This window comes from Nicotiana tabacum, chromosome 5 (assembly GCF_000715075.1).
Source record: "Nicotiana tabacum cultivar K326 chromosome 5, ASM71507v2, whole genome shotgun sequence".
NCBI lineage: Eukaryota > Viridiplantae > Streptophyta > Magnoliopsida > Solanales > Solanaceae > Nicotiana > Nicotiana tabacum.
This window is the reverse complement of record NC_134084.1, coordinates 11,613,264-11,629,423: the sequence shown is the minus strand read 5'-3', so window position 1 is coordinate 11,629,423 and position 16,160 is coordinate 11,613,264. Positions and strand designations below refer to the sequence as shown.

General features: G+C 39.2%; 2 protein-coding genes across 2 annotated transcripts; both read right to left on the bottom strand.

Moving 5' to 3' along the window:
* Nucleotides 1-1,367: 1,367 nt before the first annotated feature.
* On the bottom strand, nt 1,368-5,627 carry LOC142180690 (uncharacterized). Its single transcript, XM_075252739.1, has 3 exons — nt 5,050-5,627; nt 1,621-1,733; nt 1,368-1,390 (listed from the first exon to the last, which is right to left on the bottom strand). The coding sequence occupies exons 1-3, from the start codon at nt 5,625-5,627 to the stop codon at nt 1,368-1,370; spliced, it is 714 nt and encodes a 237-aa protein (XP_075108840.1).
* Nucleotides 5,628-5,668: 41 nt separating this feature from the next.
* On the bottom strand, nt 5,669-6,300 carry LOC107822112 (uncharacterized). Its single transcript, XM_075252738.1, has 2 exons — nt 6,297-6,300; nt 5,669-6,015 (listed from the first exon to the last, which is right to left on the bottom strand). Exons 1-2 carry the CDS (start codon nt 6,298-6,300, stop codon nt 5,669-5,671), a joined length of 351 nt encoding a protein of 116 aa, XP_075108839.1.
* Nucleotides 6,301-16,160: the final 9,860 nt, after the last annotated feature.

Here is a 16,160-nt window from a genome sequence, read left to right as displayed (position 1 = left end):
TTGGTAAAATTACTTAGACTTCGGGATGGGCCTTTTAGCAAAATTTCACGGCCCTACCCAAAATAATGATACGCTAGTCGCTTTAGGCGCGTATTTAATAATGTTATCTTCTTAAACTCGGGTGCACATTTATGTGACCCAAATCCAAATCTCAACTGAGTTGAAATGTGTCAATAACCACGGGTGCATTGATGTGACGTGGTTCGAGATGTATTTTCACGATGTTGCAATTCTCGGTAAAAATAATAATAATAAAAGAGGTACACAGTTAAAATTTGCACATAGGTTCAACATGTATTAAAATCAGATAAATAAGCCGAATATGACAATTGAGCGACCGTGCTAGAATCACGGAACTCGAAAATGCCTAACACCTTCTCCCGGGCTAACAGAATTCCTTACTTGGATTTTTGGTTCGCGGACTGTAATACAGAGTCAATCTTTTTCTCGACTCGGGATTCAACCGGTGACTTGGGACACCATAAATCTCCTAAGTGGCGACTCTGAATTAAATAATAAATCCCGTTTTGATTGTCCCTTAATTGGAAAAACTCCTTTTACGCCCCTTTGCGGGGTGTAGGTGAAAAAGGAGGTGTGACAAACAATATAGTCAATATTTCTCATACATATATATCAACTAAATTACACCATGAGGCCATATTACTAGAATCAAATACTTCTTTTATCGGGAGAAATTCAAAAATAGCCAGATTTACAACTGGTCATTCAAAAATAGTTCAGTTTCAAAAGTAATAGAAATTTAGCCACTTTTCATGTAAAGATAAATTTGAGCGAAAACACTGTTCAAAACCCGGAAAATACGCCAGTATATTATACTGGAGTTCCAGCATAAGTATGCTTGAACTCCAGCATATTATACTGGAGTTCCAGGATAAGTATGCTGGAACTCCAGCATAATATGATGGAGTTCCAGCATAAGTACACTAGAACTCCAGCATAATATACTGGAGTTCCAGCAAGTATAATTGTCCAGTATAATATACTGGAGTTTGGAGCACCGGTGCTCCAGTCTCCAGTATATTATACTGGAGTCAGCAAAGTATACCGGTCCAGCATAATATGCTGGAGTTCATACACAGGTGCACCGAACTCCAGTATATTATGCTGGACCGGTCTCTGTTGCAGCAAAATAGTGGCTATTATGCTGGACCAGTCTTTGTTGCAGCAAAATAGTGGTTATTTTCATTAATTTCGTAAACGCTGACTATTTTTAAATAACCACTTCGAAAACTGGCTATATCGTGCTATTTTTACTCTTTTATCTTCTCATACTACATTCAAGTGGATGGTAAGGGATTGAGAAGTGCACAACATAATACATCAACAATATCATTTGAACAGACTTCTTACTTTTTAAGAAGATGATAAACTGTTAAAAAACAAAAACACAACTTGGTTAAGATTGAACTTAACCAATTCGATAATCCAGCTGCAAGGTCCGCTGCCATGTCCTCTATCAAGATGATATGCTGGCGGGCTTCCATCGAGGCACACTGTTTGATGTCTCATAAACAAATAAATACTTAGTACTCATACAAGTCTGTATGTGATTCTCTTTACTCTGTGTTACTTAATGTATTGTGCAGTGAAGTATTTTACCTACGCCTTGAGCAGTGGCACTGTGAACTATGGTGATGTTGACAATCAGTTCTTTTTGAGCCATAATAGTAGTCAACATTGCTAGCAATGCTAACAAGAAGCTGGTTGCCAACCTGCAAAACATTCAAATTATTAAGCAGGTGTTGGTTCGTGCTTATATTGCTTTTTTATTTATTCATGTATTACTATTATTTATTATGAAACCTCCCACGCTGGTAATAAATAAATAAATCTTTCTTCTAAAGTTTAGAGAGCAGCAGTAAATGAGTTCAACATGGATAAAAATAATATTATATATTTATATATATATAGATATATATTCTTAACGGGTTAACGAATTATCCGTTAAGAAACCGATAAGCCATTAATAAAAAATTTCAATTTTTTCCATGTCCATTAAACCGTTAACCCGATACCAATAAGCCATTAAGCTTCGGTTTCGATTCAATTTTCGGTTCGATTTTGAACATCCCTACCCTCAACACCTCCAATTGCACATACCATAAACTGCACGGCCTTGGATTCTAATAGCTTTTTGGGGGATTTTGCATCTATATCCTGTTTTGGGGTCACAATTGAATGTATACCCACTTCGCAAAAAAAAATTGCAAGCCTACTTACTTTAAGATCAACTTCAAATTTATCGGGTCTGAAGTTAAAAAAAATTAGTCTAAAGTGAAAAAATTGCTTTTCAGATGCACTTTAACGACAAATAGGTTTGAAGTGCAACCAAAGGTTTCATGCACTTAAGGCCAATAAGTTTGAAGTGAAAAGTAAACTTCATATGCACTTAAGGCCAAAAGGTCTGAAGTGCAACAAACGTTTTCATACACTTAAGGCCAATAAGTTTGAAGTAAAAAATTGCACTTCAGATGCACTTAAGGTCAAATAGGTCTGAAGTGCAACCAATGGTTTTATGCACTTGTTAATAAGTCTGAAGTGAAAAATTGCAATTCAGATGCACTTAAGGCCAAAAAGTCTGAAGTACAACTAACGACTTCATGCACTTAAAGCCAAATAGGCATGAAGTGCAAATTGCCCAGAAACAGAAATTTATTTTTTGAATATTAACAATCCAATATACGATTTAATACCAAAGTCTACTCCAAAGGAGCTCAAATTTGAAACATAACCTCCAAATATCATCAAGAACAAACCCCAATCATCAATTTGTCAAAACAACAATAAATCTAACGAACCCATTTTGCAATTAAGAAAAAAAGAAGAAGAAACCCTAAGCAATAATAAAAAAATAAAGTGCCACAACATCTCACCACTCTAAAACATCATAAACTACCTTAAAATATGTTCACAAACACCATATAAAATCAATGTTACCCGAAGAAGAAGAAGAGAAGGAGAATAAGAAGAAAGAGGAAGAAGAAAGAAGAAAGAAGAAAGAAGAAGAAGGAAGATGAGAAAAAGCCTGAAGTTGTTTAGTGGGTACAGGTAAAATAGGGATGACCAAATAGGGCGCATGTGCAATTTTATGCTTTTTTGGATGGTTGTTATATATCGTATAATATTATCAACATCAACATACCCAGTAAAATCCCACCAGTGGGGTCTAGGGAGAGTAGAGTGTACGAAGATCTTACCCCTACCCTGAAAAGGATAGAGAGACTGTTTCCAGGAGACTCTCGGCTCAACAAGAGAGACAATAATATCAAAAAAGAAACAAAAGAAAAGGCATGTAACAACAAAAGATGCCAGAAAGAAAATAACAACAACGAATAAGGGAAAGGACAATAACACAAAACTATGCAACCAACCATGTGAACACAACATAGACCGTTAACAAACCTAAACAGAACTCTATCAGTCTACCCGGTACAAAGAGAGAAGAACTCTCGACTATCCCCTAGCCCACCACCCTAATGCTTGACCTTCACATGTTCTTATCAAGAGTCATGTCCTCGAAAATCTGAAGTCGCGCCATGTCCTGCCTGATCACCTTGCCCCAATACTTCTTTGGCCGCCTTCTGCCTCTTCTCATACCCGCCAAATTCAACCACTCACACCTCCTAACCGGTGCATCTAGGCTTCTCATCCACATATGTGTTCGAACCATCTAACCCGCACTTCCCGCATCTTGTCGTCCACGAGAGCCACGCCCACCCTCTCCCGAATATCTTCATTCCTAATCTTATCCAGCCTAGTGTGCCCACACATCCATCTCAACATCCTCATTTCTGCTACTTTCATCTTCTAGATATGTGAATTCTTAACTGGCCAACACTCAGCTCCATAAAACATGGCTGGTCTAACCACCGCTCTATAGAATTTACCTTTGAGTTTCGGTGGCACATTCTTGTCATACAGGACTCCAGATGCTAGCCTCCATTTCATCCACCCCACCCCAATACGGTGCGTAACATCCCCGTCGATCTCCCCATCTCCCTGGTTAATTGACCCTAAGTACTTAAAACTTTCTCTCTTGAGGATGACCTGTGAGTCAAGCCTGACTTCCATGTCCGCTTCCCCCGTCACGTCGCTGAACTTACATTCCACATATTCCGTCTTAGTCATACTTAACTTGAAACATTTAGACTCCAGGGTCTGCCTCCATACCTCTAGTCTCCCATTAACGCCGTCTCATGTCTCATCAATTAGAACTATATCATCAGCAACCAACATACACCATCGCACCTCTCCTTGGATATGGTGTGTCAGTGCGTCCATCGCTAGAGCAAATAAGAATGGGCTGAGCGTCGATCCTTGGTGTAACCCCATAATAACTGGGAAAGGATCTGAGTCACCTCCTACAGTCCTAACCAGAGTCATAACTCCATCATACATATCCTTTATCACCCTAATGTAAGCCACCGACACACCTTTCACCTCCAGGCACCTCCAAAGGACGTCTCTAGGGACCTTGTCATACGCCTTCTCTAGGTCAATAAACACCATATGCAGATCATTCTTCCTATCCCTGTATAGTTCCACCAACCTCCTAATAAGGTGGATAGCTTCTATGGTAGAATGGCCCGGTATGAACTCGAACTGGTTTTCCGATATAGACACCGCCCTTCTTATCCTCCCTTCCACCACCCTCTCCCAAACTTTCATGGTATGACTTAGTAACTTGATACCCCTATAGTTGTTACAATTCTTGATATCCCCTTTATTCTTGTACACTGGAACCATTGTACTTCACCGCCACTCATCAGGAATCCTCTTTGTCCTGAAGATAACATTAAATAACCTAGTTAGCCACTCCAAGCCTGCTCTACCCGCATATCTCCAAAACTCTACTGGAATCTCATCTGGTCTGGTCGCTTTGCCCCGACTCATCTTACCCATCGCACCCCGACCTCCTCAACCTTAATACGCCTACAATACCTAAAGTCTCGATGACTCTCTGAGTGCCCCAAATGCACTAACACGATGTTTCTATTCCCCTCTTTATTCAGAAGTTTATGAAAGTACAATTGCCATCTTTGCCTAATCTGGGACTCTTCCACCAATATTCGACCATCTTCGTCTTTTATGCACCTCATTCGATCCAGGTCGCGAGCTTTCTTCTCCCTTGCTTTGGCCAACCGAAATAACTTCTTGTCCCCACCTTTGCCCCCAAGTTCCTCATAAAGCCGACCAAAAGCAGCAATCTTGGCCTCTGTGACTGCTAATTTTGCCTCCTTCCTAGCCTCCTTATATCTTTCTCTGTTTACTCTCCTTTGGTCCTCGTCGGTGCTTTCTACTAACTTAATGTAAGCCGCTTTCTTGGCTTCCACTTTACCTTGGACCACGTCATTCCACCACCAGTCGTCTCGGTACCCGCCAGAGTAACCTTTCGAAACTCCCAATACCTCTCTTGCTGCCTCCCTTATACAATTCGTCATCGCCGTCCACATAACGCTAGCGTCCCCACCACTCTTCCATAAACCCGTATTCATCAGCCGCCCCTTAAACTCCTGCGCATTATCCTTAGACAAAGCTCCCCACCTGATCCTCGACTGACCCCTTACAAACCTCTTCTTCCTCTTCAACAAGATACCGACGTCCATCACCAGAAGCCTATGTTGAGTTGCGAGGTTCTCACTCTAGATCACCTTGCAATCCTCGCACAACCCTCTGTCACCCTCCTGAAGAGGAGATAGTCAATCTGAGTCTTAGCCACCATACTCCGGAAAGTAATCAAATGTTCCTCCCTCTTCGGAAACATAGAGTTCACTATCACCAACTCAAAAGCTCTAACGAAATCCAATAGTGAGGTACTACTCCCGTTCCTATCACCAAAGTCGAAGCCACCGTGCACCTCACCATAGCCACCAGTAGACGGCCCAATATGACCATTGAAATCCCCTCCTATGAATACCTTCTCCTTGGGCAGAATACCCCGCACCACCTCATATAGTGCCTCCCAGAAGCGCCTCTTAACCTTCTCGTCCAAGACTGTTTGCGGCGCGTAAGCGCTAATAACATTCAGAGTGCTCCTCCAACTACTACCTTAATCGCCATCAATCTGTCATTCACTCGTCTAACCTCTACCACCGACTCTCTAAGCTCCCTATCCACCAAAATGCCCACTCCGTCCTTGCCCTTCACGACTCCGGAGAACCACAATTTATACCCGTTTACATTTCTCGCCTTCGATCCTACCCACCTAGTCTCCTGCACGCACGCTATATTAGCCCTTCCCTTCTGGAGAATCTTCGCCAGCTCTATAGACTTACCCATCAATGTCCCTATAATATTGTATTGTATTATATTATATCATTTGATGTATATAATGTTTGAATAGATTGTATTGTTTGCCATCATTTCATGATGTGATGCACCAATAATATGAACAATAAATTTATAATATTATAAAGAAAAAGTAAGGTACTAGGTAAAATTATTATATAAAAATGTCAGATGAAGGATAAAATAGAATTATTAAATAATGAGGTAGGACAAGATGAGAGAAAAAAGAAGTTAACTATGTAACCACACCAAATCCATATTGTATAAAGTGACACTTTTCATTGTTAGGTAACAACAAATTTAACACAATACACTAATAATCAAAACAAACATAATATTTAAATTAACAAATACCGTACAATATACAATGGCAACAACCATCCAAATAAGCTGTAAAAGAAGTCACTCGTAATCTTTGATGCATAGTTTAATTTTCTGGTCACTGAAAATCGAGGCTCGCCACCACTCTATAGCTGCTCTCGGCTTCCATTTCCAACTTCTCCGCTACTTCAGGTAACGAAGTCATTTGCAAGCAATTGTTGTTTTAGTATGACGTCATCTCTGAGAACTCACCGGAGAGGTAACAAGGAGAAGAATCGGAGGGTAGGTTATGGGGGAAATTCATGTCAATTCACGGACAGAGCTCGGGGAGAAGCAGTTCGGAGTTGTTGTGAAGGTTGAGGACGACACGGGTAACCGGACTTTCTCGCCGGCGGTAAAATTTTCACCGGTGACTCGATGGAGGAGATGTAGTTGTCAGTCAATTAGGTGGGTGATCTTAGTTCAATTTTGATATCGTTGATGTTAAGTTTGGCAGAAATGTTTGTCCCACATCGGTGGAAAATGAATAGTTGGGGGGATTTTCCCCCTATAAAAGAAGGCCTAATGTTTAGGATTGAAATCACCTCTCATTTGCCTTCTCATCTGTTTAAGACATTTGTATCTTCTCTCTTTAGTATTATTTCACTTGTATTTTGGAGTGGAATAAAATATTGGCTGTGTCCGAGGAGTAGGCAAAATTAGCCGAACCTCGTAAATTCTGGTGTTCCCTTTATTATTGCTTTATTGTCTTATTTATTATTTGGTGGCTGTCATAATTTTTGGTATAGTAGTTGTGACTTATTCACACTATATACATTTGGCTTCCTCAACAATTGGTATCAGAGCCAAGGTACTGTCTAAGTATGCTCTGTGGTTGCAGCATAGTCTGATCTTCCACATCAGAAAAGATTTATCTTGGTAACTGAGTCAAGGTTCTGTCTGAGTATGCTCTGTGGTTGCAGCTTAGTCTGATCTTCCACACCAGAAAGGAAATAATCTTGATTTGTGTCGTCAGCTATTAAATAATATTTGTGTCAAAGATGGAAGACAATAAACAAGAAGAATCTACATCAAGTGTCAACAATACGTCATCATTGGCATCTTCGCTTATGACAAGAATTGTGTCAAATGCGAAATTTGCGGTCAAAATATTTGACGGATCCGGACATTTTGGGATGTGGCAAGGCGAGGTTCTAGATGTCCTTTTTCAACAAGGGCTAGATCTGGCCATTGAAGAAAAGAAACCGGATGTTATTGGAGAAGAAGATTGGAGAATTATCAACCGTGTTGCTTGCGGTACCATTCGATCCTACCTTGCTAGAGAGCAGAAATATCCATACACAAAGGAAACTTCTGCAAGTAAATTATGGAAAGCACTGGAGGATAAATTTTTGAAGAAAAACAGTCAAAATAAATTGTACATGAAGAAGAGACTGTTTCACTTGACCTATGTTCCTGGTACCACGATGAATGAACATATCACCAGTTTCAATAAGTTGGTCACAGATTTGCAAAATATGGATACAACTTATGATGATGGTGACTTGGCCTTAATGTTGTTGGCGTCACTTCCTGATGAGTACGAGCACCTTGAAACTACTCTACTCCATGGAAATGACGAAATTTCTCTCAGAGAAGTTTGTTCGGCTTTGTACAGCTATGAACAAAGAAAGCGAGAAAAATAGAAGGGCGGAGAAGGAGAACCACTGTTTGTGAGGGGTTGTCCTCAAAATCAAACGAGGACAAAGAAGGGAAGATCCAAGTCAAGATCCAGACCCAGCAAAGATGAATGTGCCTTTTGTCGAGAAAAAGGGCACTGGAAGAAAGACTGTCCGAAGTTGAAGAATAAGGCCAAACATAACAATGGAAAGGCTATTATGGATTCAAATGTAGCTGATTGTGATGATTCAGACTTCTCATTAGTTACAACAGAGTCATCAACATCATCAGACATATGGTTGATGGACTCGGCTTATAGCTATCATATGTGTCCCAACAGGGACTGGTTCGTGGAATTTCAAGAAGGAGAATATGGAGTCGTCCACACAGCGGATAACAGCCCTCTTACCTCATATGGCATTGGTTCAATACGATTAAGGAACCATGATGGAATGATCAGAACATTGATAGATGTTCGATATGTACCGGATTTGAAGAAGAATCTCATCTCTGCGGGAGCCCTAGAATCAAACGGGTTCAAAATCATTGCAGAAAATGGAGTGATGAGAGTATGCTCCGGTGAACTAGTGGTAATGAAGGCTAATCGGAAGAATAATAATATGTACCGCTATCGTGGTAGTACAGTTATTGGGACAGCGACAGTGACATCCAGTGACGACAAAGAGGCAGAAACAACCAAGCTATGGCACATGCGCTTGGGACATGCTGGAGGAAAATCCTTGAAAACTCTATCAGATCAAGGATTGTTAAAAGGAGTAAAGGCTTGCAACTTGGAGTTTTGTGAGCATTGTGTTAAAGGGAAACAGACAAGGGTTAAATTTGGTACAGCGATCCATAATACTAAAGGCATTTTGGATTATGTACACTCAGATGTTTGGGGTCCTTCCAAAACACCTTCATTGGGTGGGAAGCACTATTTTGTAACCTTTGTTGATGATTTTTCCCGAAGAGTGTGGGTGTATACAATGAAGAGCAAAGATGAAGTGTTGGGAATTTTTCTCAAATGGAAGACGATGGTGGAGAATCAAATAGGCAAGAGTATCAAGTGTATTCGCACAGACAATAGAGGTGAATACAAAAATGATCATTTCAATAAGGTCTGTGAAAATGATGGTATCGTCCGACACTTCACTGTTAGACATATACCACAACAAAATGGAGTGGCAGAACGTATGAACCGGACCTTGCTGGAGAAGGTACGGTGTATGTTGTCCAATGCTGGCTTGGGCAAAGAATTTTGGGCTGAGGCAATTTACATATGCATGCCACCTCATTAATCGTCTACCATCTGCTGTTATTGATGGCAAGACACCATTTGAAAAATGGTATGGAAAACCTGCTATAGATTATAACTCTTTGCACGTGTTTGGCTCAACTGCATATTATCATGTGACAGAGTCAAAATTGGATCCAAGGGCAAAGAAAGCTATTTTTATGGGAATTACTTCTGGAGTCAAAAGATATCGCTTATGGTGTCCTATGACAAAGAAAGTAATATTCAGCAGGGATGTTACCTTTGATGAATTTGCTATGGTAAATAAGGTAACAGAAGATACCAAACTAAATGAAGGTGCTTCTAAGCAGGTGGAGTTTGAGAGAAAATTTATTTTTCCTACACAAGAAGCAGAGGAGAAAACAAATGAAGATTACCCTCTGGAAGGAGAGCCAGTACAGGAGATTCCAACTCAGGAACCTCAACAACAACTTGAATCAATAGCAACTAGCAGGCCAAAAAGAACAATAACGAAACCTGTTCGTCTCATAGAGACGGTTGCTTGTGCAACCTCAATTGTAGCTGATGATGTTCCTACTACTTATAAAGACGCTGTCCAAAGTTCAGAAGAAGATAAGTGGAGGATTTCCATGAATGATGAAATACAGTCCCTTCATCAGAATCATACATGGAGATTGGCCAATCTCCCGAAGGGAAAGAAAGCAATTGGGTGCAAATGGGTATTTGCAAAGAAGGAAGGATTTCCTAACCAAGTAGATGTTCGCTACAAAGCAAGATTGGTGGCCAAAGGATATGCTCAAAAGGAGGGAATTGATTACAATGAAGTGTTTTCTCCAGTTGTAAAACATTCCTCCATTAGAATTATGTTGGCTTTGGTAGCACAATTGGATTTGGAACTAGTTCAGATGGATGTAAAAACTGCGTTTTTACATGGAAACTTGGAGGAGGAAATCTACATGACTCAGTCAGAAGGATTCAAAGTTGCTGGAAAAGAAAATATGGTGTGCAAACTTGAAAAATCGTTGTACGGATTGAAACAATCTTCTAGACAATGGTACAAGCGATTTGACGAGTTTAAGTTGCGGCAAGGGTACAAGAGAAGCAAATACGATCATTGTGTGTATTTGCACAAGCTTAAAGATGGTTCCTTTGTATATCTTCTCCTATATGTTGATGATATGTTGATAGCTTCCAAGAATTCGGAAGAAATTGATAAGTTGAAGATTCAACTGAAGAAGGAGTTCGAGATGAAGGATTTGGGTGAGGCAAAGAAAATTCTTGGCATGGAGATAATTAGAGATAGACGTTCAAAGAAACTCTGTTTATCTCAAAAGGAATATTTGAAGAGAGTACTTCAACGTTTTGGCATAGATGACAAGACTAAGCCAGTTAGTACTCCACTTGCTTCCCATTTTAAGCTAAGTACTACTATGTCGCCAATGGATGAAGCTGAACGAGAGTATATGTCAAAGGTACCATACGCAAATGTTGTTGGTAGCTTGATGTATGCAATGGTTTGCACAAGGCCTGACATTTCACAAGCTGTTGGAGTTATTAGCAGATATATGCACAATCCAGGGAAGGAGCATTGACAAGCTGTGAAGTGGATTCTACGGTATATTCATAATACTGTAGATGTCGGGTTAGTTTTTGAGCAGGAAGACAATTAGTCTGTAATTGGATATTGTGACTCAGATTTTGCAGGTGATATGGACAAACGAAGATCAACTACTGGTTATGTGTTTACTTTTGCAAAGGCACCAGTTAGTTGGAAGTCTACTTTGCAGTCAACAGTTGCTTTGTCTATAACAGAGGCAGAGTACATGGCTATTACGGAGGCTGTGAAAGAGGCAATTTGGCTTCAAGGATTGCTAAAGGAGCTTGGTGTTGAACAAAAAGGTATCACAATTTTTTGTGATAGTCAAAGTGCTATTCAATTAGCGAAGAACCAAGTTTATCATGCAAGGACGAAGCACATTGATGTTTGGTATCATTTCGTACGAGAAATCATAGAAGAAGGTGGAGTCACGGCGAAGAAAATTCATACTACGGAGAATCCTGCTGATATGCTGACAAAGGTGGTGACTGCGGTCAAGTTTCAACATTGTTTGGATTTGATCAACATTGTTGAAAACTGAAGATTGAAGATGAAGACACAATCAAATTTTGTTATTGAGAGAAAATTGAAGATGTGGAATTTTGCCAAGGTGGAGATTTGTTAAGTTTGGCAGAAATGTTTGTCCCACATCGGTGGAAAATGAATAGTTGGGGGGATTTTCCCCCTATAAAAGAAGGCCTAATGTTTAGGATTGAAATACACCTCTCATTTGCCTTCTCATCTGTTTAAGGCATTTGTATCTTCTCTCTTTAGTATTATTTCACTTGTATTTTGGAGTGGAATAAAATATTGGCTGTGTCCGAGGAGTAGGCAAAATTAGCCGAACCTCGTAAATTCTGGTGTTCCCTTTATTATTGCTTTATTGTCTTATTTATTATTTGGTGGCTGTCATAATTTTTGGTATAGTAGTTGTGACTTATTCACACTATATACATTTGGCTTCCGCAACAGTTGACTGGTTAAATGTATGGGAATTTCTTTTTCAAATAATACTCTATTCATTGTTTACTTTTACTGTTTAGATTAAAACAATGATAGTCCTCACTTACTGTGCTCCCCATGTTTTAGGATAACAACAATCTCACAAATGAGTTTTGGTGAGGGTAGTGTGTATATAGATTTTACTTTTACCTTCAAGAAAGTTATTTCCGATAAACTTTCGGCTCAAAAAAATAAAAAGAAGCTGGGCAACAAGCACTAATAACTTAAGAAAACCAAAGTAAACAACAAGTAGTAATAACAATCTAAGAATAAGAAATATGTCATACTAACACTAATACTACTAATATGGAAAAAAATTGATCGATTACCTGCTAGCTTTCTACCTTAATTCTTGACCTTCACCTCCGCCTAGCAATGGTCTTTGTTTTACCCTAATATTTAAATGGAATATTTGGAGTCTATGTTTACAAACTTTCTTAAAATACTTGAGGTGCCACTTGGTGGACCTTCAAATAGCATAACATGTGTCAATTGCTTGACTTATACTTAGGGACAACCTGCAAATCGTTGTCATTGAACTAATTCTTTAGTGAAAACAAGTTGATGGCTGCTTCAGAATAATTAATTAAATAAAGAAAGTGTGGTGTGTGAAAACCCTTTTTTCTTTTGTGGAGAAAATGGAACAATGGAAACTTATCAGAAAGTATGTGATAAACCTATATGTGTTGCATCTTTGCTTCTTCCTATTTTTGTTTTGTTCTGTTATTCTCTTTTTCCCATATCCACAATGTGCCAATGATTATTCAAAATTAATACCTTGGTAGGTAGAATTCTCAAGTCTTCAGCTTTTAAATAAAAAAAATCAAAACCAAGAAAAAGTGACTGTCCACATCTAGGAAATTTCATAGAAAAATAAACAATTTGTTTTGATTTTGATATAGTACTACTCCCTACTATATATCAAACTTCATTGTTTCCAGTGTGCAATAGTTGACTTCAACAAAATTATCAGGAAGTATTCAACAAATTAATGAGCACCACTTGATATACTTAGCAGTAGTAGCCAAACTTGTCTATCATTTTTAAGTGCCAACTTTTTGCAAATTTCTTCATTCACGAATCTTGAAAGTTCTTTGCAGAAGTAGGGAGAGATATGGCTACAGTTTATGCTGCAGTAACTTCTCTGATGGGAACACTACACCTGATTTCATAATCCACCTCAGACCTTCATGAGGGTCACAAAGAACACTTGAAATTGTTGCGGAAGCCAAATGTATAGAGTGTGAATAAGTCACAACTACTATACCAAAAATTATGACAGCCACCAAATAATAAATAAGACAATAAAGCAATAATAAAGGGAACACCAGAATTTACGAGGTTCGGCTAATTCTGCCTACTCCTCGGACACAACCAAATATTTTATTCCACTCCAAAATACAAGTGAAATAATACTAAAGAGAGAAGATACAAATGCCTTAAACAGATGAGAAGGCAAATGAGAGATGTGTTTCAATCCTAAACATTAGGCCTTCTTTTATAGGGGAAAAATCCCCCCAAACTTAACTCCCAACCAATGTGGGACTTTGGCATTTTGCCAAACATCAACAAATCTCCACCTTGGCAAAATTCCACATTTTCAATTCTCTCTCAATAACAAATTTTGGTTGTGTCTTCATCTTCAATCTTCAGTGTTCAACAATGTTGATCAAATCCAAACAATGTTGAAACTTGACCGCAGTCACCACCTTTGTCAGCATATCAGCAGGATTCTCTGTAGTATGAATTTTCTTCACCGTGACTCCACCTTCTTCTATGATTTCTCGTACGAAATGATACCGAACATCAATGTGCTTCGTCCTTGCATGATAAACTTGGTTCTTCGCTAATTGAATAGCACTTTGACTATCACAAAAAATTGTGATACCTTTTTGTTCAACACCAAGCTCCTTTAGCAATCCTTGAAGCCAAATTGCCTCTTTCACAGCATCTGTAATAGCCATGTACTCTGCCTCTGTTGTAGACAAAGCAACTGTTGACTGCAAAGTAGACTTCCAACTAACTGGTGCCTTTGCAAAAGTAAACACATAACCAGTAGTTGATCTTCGTTTGTCCATATCACCCGCAAAATCTGAGTCACAATATCCAACTACAAACTGATTGTCTTCCTGCTCAAAAACTAACCCGACATCTACAGTATTATGAATATACCGTAGAATCCACTTCACAGCTTGTCAATGCTCCTTCCCTGGATTGTGCATATATCTGCTAATAACTCCAACAGCTTGTGAAATGTCAGGCCTTGTGCAAACCATTGCATACATCAAGCTACCAACAGCATTTGCGTATGGTACCTTTGACATATACTCTCGTTCAGCTTCATCCATTGGCGACATAGTAGTACTTAGCTTAAAATGGGAAGCAAGTGGAGTACTAACTGGCTTAGTCTTGTCATCTATGCCAAAACGTTGAAGTACTCTCTTCAAATATTCCTTTTGAGATAAACAGAGTTTCTTTGAACGTCTATCTCTAATTATCTCCATGCCAAGAATTTTCTTTGCCTCACCCAAATCCTTCATCTCGAACTCCTTCTTCAGTTGAATCTTCAACTTATCAATTTCTTCCGAATTCTTGGAAGCTATCAACATATCATCAACATATAGGAGAAGATATACAAAGGAACCATCTTTAAGCTTGTGCAAATACACACAATGATCGTATTTGCTTCTCTTGTACCCTTGCCGCAACATAAACTCGTCAAATCGCTTGTACCATTGTCTAGAAGATTGTTTCAATCCGTACAACGATTTTTCAAGTTTGCACACCATATTTTCTTTTCCAGCAACTTTGAATCCTTCTGGCTGAGTCATGTAGATTTCCTCCTCCAAGTTTCCATGTAAAAACGCAGTTTTTACATCCATCTGAACTAGTTCCAAATCCAATTGTGCTACCAAAGCCAACATAATTCTAATGGAGGAATGTTTTACAACTGGAGAAAACACTTCATTGTAATCAATTCCCTCCTTTTGAGCATATCCTTTGGCCACCAATCTTGCTTTGTAGCGAACATCTACTTGGTTAGGAAATCCTTTCTTCTTTGCAAATACCCATTTGCACCCAATTGCTTTCTTTCCCTTCGGGAGATTGGCCAATCTCCATGTATGATTCTGATGAAGGGACTGTATCTCATCATTCATGGCAATCCTCCACTTATCTTCTTCTGAACTTTGAACAGCGTCTTTATAAGTAGTAGGAACATCATCAGCTACAATTGAGGTTGCACAAGCAACCGTCTCTATGAGACGAACAGGTTTCGTTATTGTTCTTTTTGGCCTGCTGGTTGCTATTGATTCAAGTTGTTGTTGAGATTCCTGAGTTGGAATCTCCTCTACTGGCTCTCCTTCCAGAGGGTAATCTTCATTTGTTTCCTCCTCTGCTTCTTGTGTAGGAAAAATAAATTTTCCCTCAAACTCCACCTGCTTAGAAGCACCTTCATTTAGTTTGGTATCTTCTGTTACCTTATTTACCATAGCAAATTCATCAAAGGTAACATCCCTGCTGAATATTACTTTCTTTGTCATAGGACACCATAAGCGATATCTTTTGACTCCAGAAGTAATTCCCATAAAAATAGCTTTCTTTGCCCTTGGATCCAATTTTGACTCTGTCACATGATAATATGCAGTTGAGCCAAACACGTGCAAAGAGTTATAATCTATAGCAGGTTTTCCATACCATTTTTCAAATGGTGTCTTGCCATCAATAACAGCAGATGGTAGACGATTAATGAGATGGCATGCATATGTAATTGCCTCAGCCCAAAATTCTTTGCCCAAGCCAGCATTGGACAACATACACCGTACCTTCTCCAGCAAGGTCCGGTTCATACGTTCTGCCACTCCATTCTGTTGTGGTGTATGTCTAACAGTGAAGTGTCGGATGATGCCATCATTTTCACAGACCTTATTGAAATGATCATTTTTGTATTCACCTCCATTGTCTGTGCGAATACACTTGATTCTCCTGCCTGTCTGATTCTCCACCATCATCTTCCAT